The 19,394-nt window shown below is 44.7% G+C and overlaps 1 protein-coding gene across 1 annotated transcript; it reads right to left on the bottom strand.

Annotated features, from left to right (window-relative positions):
- Positions 1–3,856: 3,856 nt before the first annotated feature.
- ENKD1 (enkurin domain containing 1) lies at positions 3,857–5,318 on the bottom strand. Its single transcript, XM_066601906.1, has one exon. The coding sequence runs from the start codon at positions 5,192–5,194 to the stop codon at positions 4,118–4,120; it is 1,077 nt and encodes a 358-aa protein (XP_066458003.1). The 5' UTR covers positions 5,195–5,318; the 3' UTR covers positions 3,857–4,117.
- Between the last annotated feature and the right edge of the window lie 14,076 nt (positions 5,319–19,394).

The raw sequence follows: 19,394 nt of genomic DNA, 5'->3' as shown, positions 1-19,394 counted from the left end.
CATTGCAGTCAATGGAAGCCGCCCGTCACGCTATCTTCCGCTGTAGCACAGCGGAAGATAGCGTGAAACCGCCAGCCGCGTCATGTGACGCTGTGGGCGTGTCATATGACGTGGCCGGCGCGTCACGCGCTCTATTAAGCATGCGCGACGAAGCGTCATGCGGAACGGAGGACGCCGAATCCACAGGTAAGTATTGGGGTCTCTGGGGGGCTTCGTGGCGGAGCCCGTCACGGCCGTGGGAAGCTGGCCTTATAGTGGTCAGAGCCGGATGTGTAATAGAAGGCACCCTGGAACATCCCATTAGGTCGGTCTGTGGCCATGTTGTATTGATCTGTGCCATCTACTACGGTATAACATGTATAAGGACCGACCAACAAATGTCATCAAATAGAAAAATGTAGTCCTCCAGGTGTGACTCCACCGAGCCGTACCTCCAAAGGACATCAGATGTGACAGCGTGTCGGGGCAAAACATATAGTGTTTTTATGCCTCCTTCACCCACAATGTTTCAACCATATTGGTCTTTATCCATATTGTGTTTCTCTGTTAGTGAATCGCATTAGCTAACACCCCATCCATCACATTGTTCTATACATAGTTCCGGAATATTGTTGTGAATGTTTCCGTTACTAGTGCATGATGTGCGTACCGGCTGTTAACAGCTGACACCCGCCAGCAACCGCACGACCAGCGTAATCGCAGCTGTTAAGCCTATAAATGCCGCTGGCAGTTCTGGCAGCAATATATAATTCTCCCGATCGTTTTTGCAGGGTCCAGAATGGCCCACCTGTGATGAGATCACAAGGTGCCACTGCCTGCTGTGGCAATCTAGGGGCATTTTGTTCTCAGTTCTGACCAGCTCAAATTTACATGAGGGTTATGTTTTTATTTTCTTCTCAGATTCTCAGTTTGTGTGATTCTGTTACATGGATCTACCCCTGAAACCGCCTGTAGGGGAATAAAGGCAATTCTGTCACGCAGACATAATAGAGGAGATCACAGCTCATCCTCCTGATTTTATGCATATGATTTGTAGATTATTTAGGTGAATACAGAAGGCAATGATAATGAAACTGTCCCCAAGGCAGGCAGAAAACCTATCCCATAATGCATCAGCACAGCAGTAGCTAAGATGTAGAAGTGAAAATTAAAAAATTCTCAGCCTTAAAATTTTGCCTGATAAGCATCAGACAGGGGGATGCACTTCATAGAAGTTAGGGCTCCTACCAACTTGCGGTTTTTTTAACACCATTGTCCATGGGACTTTCTAATGTCAAAAACGCATCACAAGTTTGTGCTTTGCAATTTTTGTGCAATGCGTTCTTAACATTAGCAAGTGCCATGGACAATCCAGTTAAAAAACGCAAATGTGTGGGAGCCCTTAAAACACACTCTTAGGCCTCATGCCCACAGCCGTGTCGGAATCTGCCAGCGAAATATCGCAGCGGAGTCTGACACGGCACCCCCCCCAAAGACCCGATACTCACCTCTTTGGATCCGCCACAAGAGTCCCGTCCAGTGAGCCCATGCGTAGTGCAGCGCATGGTGGCGGTGGGTGGTGACGCATAATCATTGTGACTACAATGGAAGCTGGCCAAGCGTTTTTCTGCGGCAATTAGAACATGCCGCAATTTCTTTCACGCTGCTGAATTCCGCAGTAGAATTCCTCAGCATGAACATTGAAAGACAGAAAGCTATTAGGTTCAATAGAACCTAATAGCTGCGGGATAACACAGCAGAAATCCGTCCGTGGGCATTAGGCCTTACATGCACAGTATTTGAAGCTTTTTAAGGCCCCCTGTCAACGGCCGTGATTTTGCCGTCGATTCACGCTGTCTGAAGCTTTCCATAGCGTTGCTATGGAAAGCGCCGGCCCCGTGTCTATGAGCAGAGAATCATTGCGATTCTCTGCTCGCGACCGGCAATTCGCAGCATACTGCGAATTGCCCAGATTCTCCGCGGTCAGATTAGGCTGACAGCGGAGATCCGTCTGCGGCTCCTGCTCCCGGCGGGCAGCTCTTGTGGCAGAGATCCGCCGTGGGATACCTCAACGCCCGTGGACAGGGGGCTCTAAGACCTCTTTATTGCAGTGTTTTTATGTTCCCGTGGTCTCGAAAATGCATAATAAAAGCTGACCGGTCTCCACAAATCTCCGATACTCTGTATTTACACTCAATAAGCGGTTTCCAGTCTCATGTAATTTATTCTCCAATGCGAATAAACAAGCGTCCTCACGGAAGGGAGAACATGTTATCAGTCGTCTGCATTCTGCCCTGTGATTACCTACAACGGAGCTTTCTGCAGGTTTCCTTTCATTTCCTCTTTTCTTTATTAAATAATGCTTTAATAAATCTAATTAAAATTTGATATATTGTGGGAATGGTTCCAGATTACCAGCCAGTAAAGCCTTCAATGAATAAAGCCATTATATAGCTATAATCTCCACATGAAACGAATTGTTAGAAATGATCCCTGGCCATATGCCAGGGGTGCCTAACCTCTGACAATGATAGTGGATTGGACTGTGGGGCTGTTTACTTTACAGTTCACAATGCGGACCTCAAGTGCCCCCTATTGACACTGACCTATCTAGAAGGGCGTGACTAAATTCACTGCACTAACTTTACCTTCACCGTTTAGAGTTGTTGTTACACGGCTGTAAACGCATTTACGTCTGCATTTCGGCTGCTTATTTGCAGCACTTGGGCGGGTGAAAAAAAAGAACTGCAACCATTCATTGAAATGGGCAATTTGTGCAATTGGTTCAATATGTGCTCTTTCCCTACACGCACATGCAGGAAAATAGAGCATACTGCGTATTTTTTTGCAAGCAATGGATTCTATTCACTGCATATTGTGCATGCAATTTGTTTGTGTGTAATACGCTGCGCAAGTAGGGACATTTTACTGCACAAAATAGTGCAGCATGCTAAACTATTTTACCTGGGATTTTGCACTAGATTGGCAATGGAGGCTCTGAATAAACGAACCAGACAGCAGTGACAGCGGCCCCCCCAGCAGTGACAGCACCCCCCACAGTGGGTCCCCAGCAATGACAGCGCCCCTGACAAGGGCCCCACAGCAGTGACAGCGCCCCCCAAGACCCATGTATTTACCTCCTGGAAGCTCCGCTCCTCCTGTACCCGGCGCGCCGCTAGCAGAGATGATCTCCGGCGCACACTGTGACGTCAGTGTGCTGCCGGACGCCACCTCCCCCAGACGTAAAAAACGCATGTGCAGCTAGGCAAATCGCACGTTTTTAGTGCACATGCCAGAAAATTGCAGGTTGAGGGCTTATTCACACGAGCGTATATCGCCCGCTGTTTTCTACGGCTGGCTGTTATACACTACCATCTGAGGTATCTTCCCTATCCTTGCTGGCTCACTTCCTCTCCTCTTTTCTCCGGCTGTTTTTAATGGGAGGGGACAGAGCTAAGCCCCACCCCCTCCCATTGCTGGCTATGGACAGCGGGCAGGAGCTTAGCTCCGCCCTCATCCCATTGCAAACAGCCGGAGAGGGAGTGGGGGAAGACAGCTGAGATGGTAGCGTATATCAGCCGAACGTGAAAACGGAACTTGTTCTATCAGGGCTACTGGGAGGCTTTTGGTATAATTTTAAAGCCGGAATTCTTTAATATTTCGACTGAAGCATGTCTATAGCACTTATGGAATCGGAACTACAGTCAGATGAAGTGGGGTTGGGAATATTGAATTTACGGCGGCCAGGTCTGGACCTGAAAGTGAAGACTAAAGTGTAAAGAAGGGGACTGAGCCGATTTATTGCTCCCGGTGACATAAAGCCTAGCTCCATCTTTGTGAACATCAATAATGTCCCAATAAACCATAGAGCCTATAGGAGTGCATAATTAGGTTTAATTGTCATGCATGCACTACTACTTATAAATTAATATAATTTTGTCTTTTTATAATAAAATTATTAGAATTAAAATAAATAATCATTTCAGCAGCCCACTCTTTACACATGATAAAAAAGCACATTGGATAGTCCCTTGGGGTGCAAGCAGCAGATCCCTCTTCGCAACTGTAGTACCAAAACCTGTAGCCTAGCAGTCCAGCAGAACAGTCCTTCAAGAAAAGGGTAAATTCTAAACCACATTTATGAGTCTATCTTAATAAAGACCTTCGGGCGGGAAAATACTTTAATGGCTTCTTCAATCTCGGAAAGCTTCTTCTCCAGCTGGGTGCGTCGGTTCTGGATGCTGAGGTTGTCCGCCCGGATGGGGAGCATCAAGAGCTCCTTGAGCATCTGAGCCTGGGTCTGCTTGATCTTATCCAGCGTCTGCTGTCGCTCCTGTTCTGGCATCTTTGTGTGTCCCGGAGGCACAGACGGGTCAGGGGTCTGCTTCTTGCGCTCCTCCTGTTCTTTCTTCCACTTGTCCTTAAGGTCCAGGAGGTACTGCGGGACGTGCCCCTTCTGCTTAGCGTCGTACTCCTCCTGCTGCCGCTGTTTGTCATGCAGGACCTCATTGAGGTTTTGCAAGGAGCGAGATCTCCTCATTGGGATCTTCTTCACACTTCTTGCATTGTGAGCAATAAAGTCAATGCTGGAACCTTGTACCTGCAGCTCATTGCTGGCGCTGGGCGGCCTGGTGGGTCCTGGTGAAGGGCACCTATTGGGTGCTAGCCCTGTGCCACACCGGGTATGGGACTTTAAGAAGTTTGCCTGCACTGGCTTCGGAGGGGGTGGCTGTTCCTGAAGTTTGACTTTGACCTTGGACTCCACCTGCTCGTATTTGGAGGACTTCCATAAAGCCTTGATGGGTTTGGGGGCCCCCTGGACCCTCTCCAGCTCCTTCTCCTTGCACCGCCTCTGGATCTCCCGCATGCGCTGTACATTCTCTTTACCGTGGTCCTTACTCTTTTTTTGGGGGGGCGATGCTGTGTGGAGAGAAATGCCCTCCAGCTTCAAGAGGACCCCCACTGTGCCACTCTGCCCCCTCTCCAAGATGTGCCTGGCATTAGGGCGTATTCTAGGTATGGGGCTGGCAGGCCTGGCGCTGTAACAGGTTGGATACAAGGTGGGATCTGGAGCCAGCGGCCCAGACAGAAAGTCTAGTTTGACATCAGTCCCCTCCAGGCGCCCCCGAGCAGAGGCCGGCCTCCGGTAGTACTGCGGAAACAGTGTGGGGTCGGGAGGGATGGGCCCGGATATGGTAGACGCTCCTTCACACATTGCAACACCTGCTTATGGTCTCTCACCCCGGCGCTGTCGTTATCGGTGACCGTGGCCGGGCATTAGACCTTCTGCACACGCTCCGCCATCTAATGGGACGGTCGCTTCCCGTTGACACGCCAAGCTCTTCGCTTAGCAACAGCTACTTCCGCTTCCGGCCTCGGGTGCTCATGGGAGTTGTAGTCCTGCCGCTAAAGCTGTGCCGCTGCGTTAATGAGGAGATTCTCTTTATTTTATATCATCTTGTTCATAAACTGCAGCAGTATTTGGGAATCTGGTTGTAGAGGACCCCAAAATATAATGGCAATCATTTAGCAAAACTGTGCAGCAATAAGGCTGGCATGGTTGCCCATAGCAACCAACCAGCGCAGCTTTCCTTTTTAACCCTGATCAATCCGATTTCCCTGCCACCCGTACACTCCCCAGCTATTGTTTGTTTTGGGTTGTAAAGCATTAAACAACAGAAACACATAAAAGATCTGTCAGGCCGGCTGCACACAAACAGGTCGAAGGCCGCAGCTGAATCCGGCCCTGACCGCAGCAGGCGTCCGCGCATATTTGTTTTTCTCTTCTTTACCTGTACTGCAGATGGCTGCTGCGGGCCGCCATCAGACATGCACAGTACAGATTAGTCTTTTTAAATGTTTATTTTTCCAGCACCGACACTAGGCGATGATGCGGGCACCCGCGACCTATCCAGAATGTCAATTGCGAAAGGGCGACGGGTTGGACAGCTTCCATTGACTTTAGTGGAAGCTGTCCGTGCAGAATCCGCACTAAAATAGAACATAATGCCATTATTTTTTTTCCCCCTCTGACTGTGGAAATCGCAATTGGTTTCCGCGAGTGTGCAGGAAGAAGCGCTTTTACATAGCATGTTACAAGCAATATTTGCTGCGGATCCACGGTGCGGACGCCGACCACGGATTCCGTAATGCAAATGCATTCGTGTGCAGGTGGCCTCATGGTGATTTTATTAGCATTTTTTTTTAATTATATGTGTGTTAATATGTATATTATATATGTATATTACAGTATGCAGAAGAGCACTTCAGTGTCGGACCTCTCCTCTGCATAGCGTTAGAAACATATGTCGGACTTCGCCCGACATGAGAGCTATGCTGGGAAATCTCAATGTCGGACGAGGTCCGACATTGGATTGGAAAGGGTTAAACTGCTGTGAAAAATCATAGCCAAGCTCTGGTTGGTTGTTTTGGGCAAATTAAGACAATCTTACTGTTAGGACTCCTTCACACTTGCGAGAAAATCGTGTGTGTTTTTTTTTTTTGGGCGATGCGAGAGTGAGTGAAAACGCATGATTATGAAACCAATGAATTTCAATGGTTTCATTCTTATTTGCGATGTGTTCATTCCAGCGATCTTGCGTGAAAAAAGATATTTGCAGCGTTTCCCTTTTTGCAATATCGTCATTTGTTTTCTTAGGGCCGGCAGCAGCAGCATCGGCCCCATTGAAAACAATGGAGAACATCACGATCTCCTGCCGATGCTGTGACAGCCGCGGCGGGGATGCAATGCTGTTTGATGTGAAGACACCTCGCATCCAGAGGGTTTTCAGAAGGATTGCAAGGGCGATATCGGGCCAGGAGTTACAGGCTGACATCGCCCTCGCCAGTGTGCAGGAACCCTTAGGGTCCTTTCGCACAGGCCAACTATAACCCGAAAAATCGCACATTGTCCCACGTAAAAGCGGGACCCAATGGAGTACTGAGTGAGAAATTACTCATTAGTTGCTTCATTTCAGCTTCCTGAAACAAAGCGACTAATGAGCGACTTATTGCTCAGTGTGAACAGGTGGTAGTTCATCTTTGAATGACTGCTTGTTCACAGTGAACTGAGGTGAGCAGTGGGAGAGATCTCCGGCACGCTTCACCTCCATTCACCGACCATCTCTCCTATGTGAAAGCATTGGTTTGATAGACGGACTATATAAAAGCAACTTTAGGGCTTATTCAGATGTGCTTATATCGGTCAGGTTTTCACGCCCCGCTGATATATGCTGTCCCTCTTTGCAGGGGGAGGAGGCGGGACAGATGGGAGCAGTGCGCTGAGCTCCCGACCATTGCCACTGTTTGCAATGGGAGGGGCGGAACAAGGAGGAGCTAAGTTCCGCCCCATTGCAAGTTCGTGCTTCACAATGATTTAAAAAGGAGGCTCCATAGGGAAACCTGGAGGGAAGAAGGTGCAGTAAGTTGACTGCCTGGGGAGGAATAGGTAAGTATTTTAATTTCTTACTTTTTTTTATGACAGAACCCAAATAAAGGAGAAACAATAACTTTCCTGACCCACATCTACAGGCCTCTTGCTAGCCAAACCAGAAACCTGCTGCACACTGATGAGGGGTAAAAAAAAAACCAACCACTGTATGTGTATGGATTCTGTATACTTTACAATTCCCAGTCATTGTTATAAGGCTTGTCTAAAAAGTATAACATTGACTTGCAGGAATGCTGCCTTCCAATAGGTGGCGCTGAAAAAGTATTGTTCCAATTTTCCATTTTCTGTATGGAATAGCACAGTGGGCAGAGCTATTACATGAGCAGAAAAAGGATACACATACCGTTCCTATGGAAGCCAAAAAGACACTCTCCTGGGCTCTGCCGGATGTATGGGGGCTTATAGACTCGATTAACATGTGCACTGGCAGCGTTCCCGAAGCATATTGGAAATGAACACTAAAAAACAGAGTGACAGCAGTCCATCTTTTGTCACTACTGACTCTGACACCTAAGATTCATTACTGTTTTGATTCATGACTGCCCTCAAGTGGCCACAAATGGAATGTGTAGTGCAAACTGAAGAAACAGCATTTTTGACACCTAAAACATGCTGCTCTGAAGAGTGATAAGGTGTTACTCCACTGTGACTTGGCAGGAGGCTGCAAATGTGCAAATCATCAAATGCAATAGGAGTTTTAGAGAAACTTAAATTTTTCCATTTTTTTAATTAACATTTTATTTATTTTTTGCATAGAAAACATTGCAACAGAACAGTGGAGAAAAGAGCTCAGTTATGAAGATAAACAAAACCTATTCGGGAAATTAAGGCTCAAGGGCCTTTGCAGGAATATCAGCATTCCACACTTTATCTTTATGTCCTTGCTAGAAAATCCAAAAGAAGCCTTTGTATAGATATTGTAAAGCCGCATCATGCTTTATAGCACACAAGAGTTTGGGTGCTACTGTGATTTCCCCAAAATAATGCCTACCCCGAAAATAAACCCTAGCCTGATATTTTAGAATTTTCGAGGAGGCTTGAAATATAAGCCCTAGCTGAATTGCATGGAAAAAAAATTGGAATACATTACCTAGCAGGATCAGTCCAGGTTCCTCTCGCTGCTTTCCAGAGCCTCGATGTGGTTCCCACAGTCTGCTGCCGCCGCAAGATCACTTCCTGGTTATGGGATTCATAAACCCCGCTAATGAATCGATTGGCTGTGAATCGTTCTTTGAGCGCTGCATTGATTGGCTGAGCAGCACTCGAAGAACTAATCATTGCCATCACGTTGTGAAGGTGGGATTTAGGAATCCCGTAACCAGGAAGTGATCCTGTGTGGGCGGCTGAGGACTGTAGGAACTGCGCCAGGGCTCTGGAGAGCAGCGGGAGGGATCTGGACCAAGCCTGCTAGGTAAGTAAGACATTCATCGAAAATAAGATCTTGTGCCTCTTTTTGGACAAAAATTAATATAAGACAGTGTCTAATTTTGAGGGAAACATGGTAGTGTACTTGTAATCGATCTAGACTACCTTTCATGCTTTCTAGGAAATACCATTCTGTGAGGGTGAAAGGTGTCAGTAATTGCCTAACCTCCTCTCTGGTGGTGAGGTATACAATAAAAGCTTTCCATTTATTGAGAAAATGTTGTGTGTCTTTCTTCACTCTGTTCTATTTCTATGCTCGAGGGACATTGCTCTCTTCAGCTGACTCGCCACCATTTGGACAATAGTTGTCGTGGGCAACATGCATCTCTTAGCAACAGAATTGATGGCGGCAAAGACAAGGCAAGATCCTTATTAATTGTGTAACCAGTAGTTATTCTGTACTAAATATTGTGCAAAAATAGCATCCCTAGCAATTTCTTTCTGTTGACGCAAGAGTGACAAAGGACAAAAAAAGACTAGTATAGAGGGTTTACTACTTTTGTTATAGTAAGGATACATGCTGAAATATACCTGTGTAGCCATGTGTGGTATACTGTATTTGTCACTAATGTTGCTGTGAAAATCGGTGTTCCTTTAAATAAAGTCCATGTCAAGACGGTCATGTGGGTGCAACCAGTAACTGTCAGAGAGGAAGACCTGATTTAAAGGTATAAAAAGGGGGCTGCGTCCTGGCCTGGAGGTGATGCAGTATACTCTTCAGCAGACGTTTGCATCACATGCAGAAAGGGAAAAAGCATGGGAAAACCGGCTCAGAGCCATGACTGCTGGAACCTTGAAATCATCCTCTGTAAAAGAACACTGTTAACAGAAGCAGAGTTGTATCTCCGATGGCTGCCTGTAACAGTGTTTCCCATTGAGAGCGAAAGCTGCACTGCGCACCCACACCCTCTACGGACAGAGGCTGCACTTAAGTTGTTTGTTGCTGCCATTATTAAAGTTATTAACTAGAGATGAGTGAACGTACTCGGTAAGGGCGATTTCGCAATCGAGCACCGCGATTTTCGAGTACTTCACTACTCGGTGAAAAGTACTCGGGTGCGCTGTGGGGCAGGGGGTTGCAGAGGGGAGTGGGGGGTAGCAGCGGGGAACAAGGGGGATCTCTCTCTCCCTTTCTCCCCCCTTTCCCCCCCCTTTCCCCCCGCTCACTCACAGCGCACCCGAGTACTTTTCACCCGAGTAGTGAAGTACTCAAAAATCGCGGTGCTCGATTGCAAAATCGCCCTTACCAAGTACGTTCGCTCATCTCTATTATTAACCTGTCGCAGATATTGCACATTTTGACTCAGTCCAGAGCACCTGCTGCCATTTATCTGTTCCTCAGTTCCTATGTTTTCGTGCATAGTTGAGCCGTTTGGTCTGGTTTCTATGTTGAAGGTTTGACTTTTTGGCTGCAATTCTTCTATGAAGACCACTTCTGGCCAGACTTCTCCCAATGGTAGATGGGTGTACCTGGGTCCCACTGGTTTCTGCCAATTTTGAGCTGATGGCACTGTTGGACATCAAATGATTTTGAAGAGAAGCATGATGTGTCTTTCATCTGCTGCGCTATGTTTTGCTTGCCGTCAACTGCATCTACAGTTATTAAAGCTGACTTTTTTTGGGCTTCAAAAGAGCTTGAACAGGGGGTGTTGCCTGGATGGAGACCAGCACAGTCGCAGGTCTCTAAGCTCCGTAAGAACTGGGCCTGCTAAGTGACACCAAGCTACCAGAAGAAGGGACCCGAAGTGAAGAAACCTCCTAGAGACTCTCTCTGATGATGGCTGCAAGGAGGAAAGTGAAAGCGGGACCGCAGCGGCTCACTTAATTCTTCACTGCCCGCACGAGTGAGGAAGAGGGAGAAGAGCGGGCTGCTGGCACACAGGAGAAGAGAAAGCCGGTCGGGGCGGCAGGCCAGGAGGATGCCCTGAAGAACAGCAAGGGTAAGGGATCTTCTCCCATTCCCCGGCTCCTGGGATCACAAAAAAAGGCTACACAAGGGAATAGAAGCCCACAACAAAGTGGATGGGTGCAGGCAGGGACTTTTAAGATGGCGCCTAATACCTCTGCCCTTAGTAAAGTTCCCGTGCCTCAGCTGCAGCAGCTACAACACGCAGCAACAAAGATAGCCGATCAGGGGCTCCTGCAAGATACTCAACACACAGAACAGCAGAGTAATGTTTCTGAGTTACCACTTGATACAGCTCCTCATGATGACCCTATTCTAAATATAAGCTGCTCAGAACAATCAGCATCAGAGGTGTTCATAAGAGAGATGATTTTAGCCCTATGGGGGTCCCTCCAAAAAGACTTATTATCTATATCAACCTCACTAAATACTTTCATGGCAGAAAATGGAACTAGGGTGGATCACTTGGAAAACAAGATGGCAGAATTCACGACCTCACATAATGATCTTATTGATGCACACTACAGAGTGGCGGATGAGTTAGAAGCACTAAAGAGCAAAGTAGCAGATATAGAAGATAGGAGCAGGCGCAATAACTTAAAAATCTGAGGAATTGCAGAATCAATATCTCAATCTGAATTAAAAGTATACATCCAACAGCTCATAAAACACTTGTTACCAGATTCTTCTCCAGAAGAAAGAATCATTGATAGAGCACACAGACTTCCACGCCCAAAATCAGTCCCAGGCCATCTACCTAGGGATGTAATAGTGAGGATTCACTTTTTCCACGTTAAAGCCATGCTCTATGCAGTTAGAAAGAATGCAACCCTTCCAACACCCTATGATCAAATAAAGCTGTTTACAGACCTTTCACAGATGACTGTCCAAACCAGGAGAATGTTCCAGAACATTACTCTAGCTCTGCGTGACAATAAAATCCCGTATAAGTGGGGATTCCCGCCTAAACTGATTATAGCAAGAAACAACAAAATCCACCTTATCCAAAACCCTAAAGAAGGACAGCAACTCTTGGCATAGTGGGATATCCCATTGGAGAACCCAAGCGCCCCGGCACGCCTTAAAGGGGTTGTCTCGCGGCAAACCTCAATTGTACCTTACCCCATTCCCCCTGGCATAAAATAGCAAATTAAAGCGGTTTTTAAACCACTTGCTTGCTACTCACCGATCCGATGAAATAAGGACTTTAAAAAATCTTCTCCCAAAGATGGCCGCCGGTCCTTTCCCAGGGATGCACTGCGGTTTTCTCCCATGGTGCACCGTGGGTCTTCTCCCATGGTGCACCATGGGCTCTGTGCGTTCCATTGCTGATTCCAGCCTCCTGATTAGCTGGAATCGGCACACGTGACGGGGCGGAGCTACGATGACGACGCGGTGACCAGCTCTCCGGTACGAGCAGCCCCATTCACCAGGCAGAAGACCGCCCAGCGCAAGCGCGTCTAAAAAAGCAAGAAGACATCAGAATTAGACGGATCCATGGCTACGGGGACGCAAGCAACGGAGCAGGTAAGTGTATAACTTCTGTATGGCTCATATTTAATGCACGATGTATATTACAAAGTGCATTAATATGGCCATACAGAAGTGTATAACCCCACTTGCTTTCGCGAGACAACCCCTTTAATGCAGAATGGGTTAAAGTCCCTAACTGCTGATTTCAAGCTCACGGGCAAGGTTTTTTTCAACATATTTCTCACTTAGAATTTATATTCAAGAGGAGCCACTTGTTGATTAAAGGGGTTGTCCCGCGCCGAAACGTTTTTTTTTTTTTTTTTTTTTTCAAACAACCCCCCCCCCCCCCCCCCCCCCGTTCAGCGCGAGACAACCCCGATGCAGGGTCCTAAAGAAAAATCCGCACAGCGCTTACCTGAATCCCCGCGCTCCGGTGACTTCATACTTACCGGCTGAAGATGGCCACCGGCATCTTCTCCCTCCGTGGACCGCAGGGCTTCTGTGCGGTCCATTGCCGATTCCAGCCTCCTGATTGGCTGGAATCGGCACGTGACGGGGCGGAGCTACACCGAGCCCCATTGAGAAGAGCAGAAGACCCGGACTGCGCAAGCGCGTCTAATTTGGCCATTAGACGGCGAAAATTAGACGGCAACCATGGAGACGAGGACGCCAGCAACGGAGCAGGTAAGTGAAAAACTTTTTATAACTTCTGTATGGTTCATAATTAATGCACAATGTACATTACAAAGTGCATTAATATGGCCATACAGAAGTGTATAGACCCACTTGCTGCCGCGGGACAACCCCTTTAAGCTAAAGACCCCCCCCCCCCCCCCCCAAGAAAGTATGGTGTCCCTGTGTCAACGACCATACGCCCAAGGAAGGACAGTGTTGCGTTGTTCTTTTACACCTGATTAGGTCTTTTTTCCTTCCCCTACCAATCTTCCCTATTTTGGAGGTATATTCTGTCTACTAACTCTTTCTCTGCAGCACAGCAACATATAGTGGAAGAAGTCCCGGAGAGAGGCTCTTCCCGCTAGGCTAACTGGAACCGTCTGAAGATGGTAACTATGCTACTTAATCTAAAGCAATGGAAAGACTTGCCACCATGGCCATGAAACTCATGTCCCTTAATGTGAAGGGGCTTAACTCTCCATATAAACGGACTTCCCTACGGAAAGACGCAATAGCGGCACGAGAAGACATTGTATGCCTGCAAGAGACTCACTTTACAAAAGAGAGACACCCAAAGTTCTCTTACCCCAGATTCCCAATGACCTTTATGTCAAACACAGAAAAGAAAAAAGCAGGGGTCCTTATAGCAATTAGAGACTGTGTTGATTTCAAACTACTTAACTCTGAAATTGATCAAAAAAGCAGATATATTGTACTAATTTGTGAGATCAACGGGTTCCCTATAACGTTAGTTAATGTATATGTACTGAATAATGCTCAATAAGGTGATGAGAAAAATCAAGAAAATTCAGAAGGGTCAACTTCTATTATGTGGAGATTTCAACACAATTTCTGATAGAGCCATAGATTCTAATAGTAGAGATAGTACGAATACTCCTTCATTAGCTCCATGGCTCCTGAAAGAGGAACTCTACGACACATTTAGATGTATCAATGTGAATGCAAAAGAGTACTCTTTTACTCCACGAGAAATAGAACCTTCACCAGAATTGACAGTTTTGGTAGACTTTTTCTTGCTTCCGAGGGTGAAGGGAGCCTCGATAGGCACCACATCCTGGTCAGATCATGTCCCAGTTTTTCTCTCCTTCGGATTGCTACAATCCGACTATACACCAAGTATGGGGGAACAACTCCTACTTAATGAAGGTTGACCCTTATAAAACTCAATTATGTAATGCTATTCAGGAATACTTTACAATTAATGATTCACCTGACATGGATCCATTTACGGTGTGGAATGCACACAAATTGGTAGTTAGAGGTTTAATGATTCAGCAAGGGTCCCGATACAAAAAGGAGAAAACGAAAACTCTAAACACCCTCCTAACACAATTAAAACATTTAGAGCTGTTGGCACAAAAAAAACGATGGATATTATTATTGTGTGCAAGGCAACAAATAAGAGATTATCTGTTGCTAGATCATGAAAAGCTACTTAAGGCCCACAACCACTTGCTATACAGATAATAATAAATTTAGCAGTTCTATGGTCCGTAAAGTAAAACAAATAAGAATCAAAGCTAAGATCCCATATATTAAAGAACCAGGCTCAGAACATAAAATTAGCAATCCAAAAGATATAGCGGAGGCTTTTAACCGGTTCTATGCAAAGCTCTATAATTTAAAAGACGAAACCTCAACAACCCAACCTAATGAGCGGGGTATAAGGGACTCCCTAAGCAGTATTAAGCTTCCGACAATTAACCAAAATCAGCTAGAAAAACCCAATGCACCAATCACTGAACAGGAGACATTAAAAATAATCAACACTCTTAAAAAAGATAAAGCCCCGGGCCCTGACAGGTATTCTAACGAGTACTACCAAATTTTTGGAAAAGAATTGTCTGTAAATCTTACTAAAATCGTTAACAAAGCTAAAAAGAGAGGGAAATTACCTGTGGAAATGCTCCAAGCTACAATAGTAACAATTCCAAAACCAGATAAAGATCCTACCTCCCCGGGAAATTTTAGGCCAATTTCTCTGCTAAACAGCGATACAAAGACATACGCAAAAATTTTGGCCCAGAGATTAATGGGAATCATCCCATCACTAGTACACAGCGATCAAGTAGGGTTCACTCTGGGTCGCCAAGCGTCAGATGGAACAAGAAGGATAATAGATCTGTTGGATGGGGCAGTGCAACTGCGGACGCCTTCTCTGCTCCTTACACTGGATGCAGAGAAGCCGTTCAACAGAATTCACTGGGGCCACGCATTTGGGGTTCTGGAGAAATTTAGATTCCAGGGAGAGATACTTAGTGCTATCCAAGCCCTATACTCCTCCCCATCGGCCAGAGTACTCGTCAATGGAACCCTCTTTAGTTGTTTCCAGATCACTAATGGCACACGCCAGGGGTGCCCCCTCTTACCCTTATTGTTTGTCTTGACAATGGAACCATTTGCTGAAAAAATAAGGACGGATCCGGAAGTCAGGGGTATCCCCCTACCATTTCGTTAACACAAAATAGGCCTATTTGCAGATGAGGTCGCACTGCTTATGAGCCATCCAGTATCCTTCCTTAGAGCGGTACAAAGAATTATAAATAGCTTTGGACAAGTATCGTACTACAAAATTAATTCCCACAAGTCTCAACTATTAGGGATCAATGTCCCCAAAAATCTCAGAGATAATCAAAAGTGAGTTTCCCTTCTCGTGGGAAATGGGGCCAATCCTGTATCTGGGTTTAAAAATTACTCTCCCGCTTAGCAGTATGCCAGCAACAAATCTAAATCCACTGCTCACCTCATTACAAAAAGATCTGGATAGATTTGATAAAACAGAACCTTCATGTTAGGGAGAGTAATACTCTACAAAATGATGGTACTCCCAAAAATTCTCTATCTTTTAGGACCATGACGCTGAAATATCTTAAGCTGCTCCAAAACCAAATGTTGGCATTTATTTGGGGAAAAAAAAGAGGCCGAGGTTGGCAGCCTCTATTTTATTCCTCTAGTGGAAGAGGAATGGGGGTTCCAAACCTTACAGCATACTATAGAGCTTACCATACTACAACAATTGAGATCCTGGTGTGTTCCACAAAACAATATCAGTTGGCCTGCAATTGAAAAACACTTAGGAGGAGGTGAAAACCTTCGCAGAGTCTTGTTAGCAGCTTCACTTGATCCGCACATTAAGATCCCAAACTGCCCGACCATTAAAGCCTCAATAGAAACATGGTTGTATATACTTAGGATTTCCAATTCTCACTCCCCCAGGAAGCAGATACCTCTACCCATTGATATATTAGAACTATTAATTCCCAATTTATGAGTTAAAAACTGGAGTAAAAGAGTAATTGGTTTATTATCAGATATCCAGGAGAATTCTAGGCTTAAATCTTTTGACAAGCTGTGTAGAGAGAAAAAAAACTATTAGTGAAGATCTCCTTCAATACCTACAGATAAAAAGCTTTCTGTAAGTTAAAACAAACCTTACACTAACCATACCTACATATTTGTACAACCTATTATATGCTCAGGAGGTCCCAAAAGTTAAATTAAAACATTGGTATAATAAGTTTAATGGAGAAGCTGAAGAAGAAGTGAATAAACAGAAAAATATCCATCTTCTCAATTGGGAAAGGGACTTGAAAAGCTCACATGACTTGAATTATTGGGCCAAAACTTTTAGATGGGCCTATAAGTGCACGGTTAGTGCCAGACTCTTCGAAGTCCACCAAAAGGTATTGACGAGATGGTATTACTCTCCTTTATGACTGGCACAGCTATTTCCGGGTAATCCAGGGGTATGTTGGAGAGGCTGTGGTGAGATGGATCCCTCTTGCACTTATTCTGGGAATGTCCTTGTGTCCGCCCTCTGTGGAACTCGATTCCCACAATTATTTACAAAATACTGGGGATCAGAGTTAAACTAAAACCACAAACAGCTATTCTATTGATGGGTATGGAGGATTTTTTCCCCCCAGAGCAGGAAATTCATTGCTCATTTGGGACGGTGTTAAATTGCTGATTGCCAGAGAATGGAAATCAACTAAAGTACCTACAATACAAAATGTTATCGATATTATATCTGAACATAGTTCACTTGAAAAACTATTCGCAATAAGACTGGATAGATTTATTAGTTTTAAAGAAACTTGGCAACCCTGGATAGATGGGGTTAAAAAAAGGACTGGTTCCATAGAGGGTGGACCATTTTCAAATATTCTCAAATATTTTAAAGATGTTCCGGATATGTTCCCGTATAGACCTGGCAGACATGGACCTGATTAGGACAGAACTGTAAACAGAAATCAGAGTGTACCTACCTACCTCCACAACCCGCCCTTACCCTCCCCTCATGCCCCATTCTGCTTTCCTCACCCCTCCCTATCTAACCCCAATTCCTTATTGCTGTTATAAGTTTTTGTGATTACATTTGGAAAGTGAGAGGAAAAAATGTGTTGTTTGGGTCAAGTATGATGCTGTAACACCGTTATTATTTAATGTTACCTAACATCACAGTAAAGAATTATTGAAAATTAAGAGCTTGAGCAGCACATCTTGAAACCCCAGTCTGCTTTGACATGTTTACCTGGAAGAGACCTTGTTGATGCAGTAAAACTACCTTGTCTCTTATTGCAGTGCACAGTCTCGACATGGTGTATAACCTGTAACATGAAATGGTCTTCTGCAAGCTCACCTTTGTAGCAGGGCTGTTCCTCACCCAGTTTAAGACTCCTACACAGCTGTTCCAGCCTATGTATGAAAATACACTGCGCAACAAATTAAAAAAAAACATTTCATAAATGAAAGTAATTGATATGTTTCTGTAAAATTAAAACCTGCTGATTACACTGATAAAACTGAATAATATCTAGCACATCTCATTTTCATGTTATTTAACCCCTTAGTGACCAAGCTTTTTTTTTTTTTTCGTTTAAAAAAATCGTAATTTCTTTATTTAGCCATCCACATATTTGTAGGAAAGCTTGTTTTTTGTGGGACGAGTTGTATTTTTCAATTGTACTATTTAATGCAACATATAATGTACTGAAAAACTTTTAAAAAGTTCTAACTGGAGTAAAATGAAAAAAAACTCTGAAATTCTGCCATCTTTCAGTGTGTCTTGTTTTTACAGAATGACCAAAAAAAGCACGTTTCTGGCATTGTTAATGTTTTTTTTTTTTTGGAAGATGTTCACCGTGCCGGGTAAATAATGTGTTACTTTGATAGATCGGACTTTAAAAGATACAGCGATACCAGACATGTATTTTTGTTTTATGATTTTGATTCTTTTATTTAGTCTAACCAATGACCTGTAAAAACACATTTCATTAATTACAACTTACTGGTGGACGATCCACAGCCTTTCTGCCACGTGAAAACATACCCTATGTGTTACATAAACCTACCCTTAGGGTGCTTTCACATGACAGTTTTTGTGTTCAGTTTTTTGTGCGCTAAAACCAGGAGTGGAGAGAAAGTATAAATGGAAAGATTTGCATGTCTTCCATATTTTGGACCCACTCCTGGTTTTGGCTCATTAAAAACTGTTATGTGAAAGCGCCCTTATTCAGTCAGTGCGCGGAGTCCAACAGCGATTGTGAAATAGTTGCACAATTGCTTTTATTCTTTTTAATAAGCAAGGTTAATGGCAAACCTACTGGATTAATTGTATAGGTAGATTTCCAAAAAATACAATACAATGGCAATTGGATTACATTATTCCCCATAAGTGGAAAACCTTATATGGCAAAAACAAAACTGATATCCTACAGTAAAACCTCTAGTTTCATTGTCTTCTAGTTTAGACGGTTTCCAGTTTCACTGACTTTTCAAGCCAGAATTTCGCCTCTAGTTTCACTGGCTGCTTCTAGTTTCATTGGCGGCTGCCGGCCCACGTAACCTCATTGCTTACGCGGTCCACGTGATCTCCTGCTCAGCATCTCCTCTACCTAATGCTGAAATGCTACCGACCCTTCTCCAGCGTTGCTGTGGGTGCTAGTAAAACAGTACTGTAGTGTAATGTAAGTGGCCATGTTTTCCAAGATAACACAGTGATAACTTAAGATAGATAACACAGTGATGTCACCTGCAGTCCTATGTAACACCACAGATAACACAGGGATAACGCTAAGGTCAGATAATGATGCCATCTTCAGTCCTATGTGACAGCACGGAGAACACAGTGATAACGATGAGGACAGATGATGTAGTAGAGGTGACCTGCAGTCCTATGTAACAGCAAATAAAACACTAACATTTAATAACATGTTCAATGTTCAATTATTCTTTACAGTAGTCTTTTATATTTATTTACTATTGTTATTGTTTTTGGTATTAAAAACCATATTTATCACAGAGTTCATTGGTCTCTATCCCCGGACCTCTCACCCCGCTTCTAGCTAATTCACAATTTAAGGCCTTTGAAGACCGTATGCATCTCCTGTCTATACACTCGGACCCCATTCCACGTTTGAGGGATGTTCTCGGACTTGGTGAGCCCTCTGGTGGAGTTCTTTG

Source organism: Eleutherodactylus coqui, chromosome 5, assembly GCF_035609145.1.
Source record: "Eleutherodactylus coqui strain aEleCoq1 chromosome 5, aEleCoq1.hap1, whole genome shotgun sequence".
In the NCBI taxonomy this organism is placed as follows: domain Eukaryota; kingdom Metazoa; phylum Chordata; class Amphibia; order Anura; family Eleutherodactylidae; genus Eleutherodactylus; species Eleutherodactylus coqui.
The sequence above is the reverse complement of the archived record's forward strand: the minus strand, read 5'-3'. Positions and strand labels throughout refer to the sequence as shown.

What these genes read in the sequence shown, in the direction of transcription:
- ENKD1 (XM_066601906.1), bottom strand. Translation starts at nt 5,194, where the DNA reads ATGTGTGAAGGAGCGTCTACCATATCCGGGCCCATCCCTCCCGACCCC.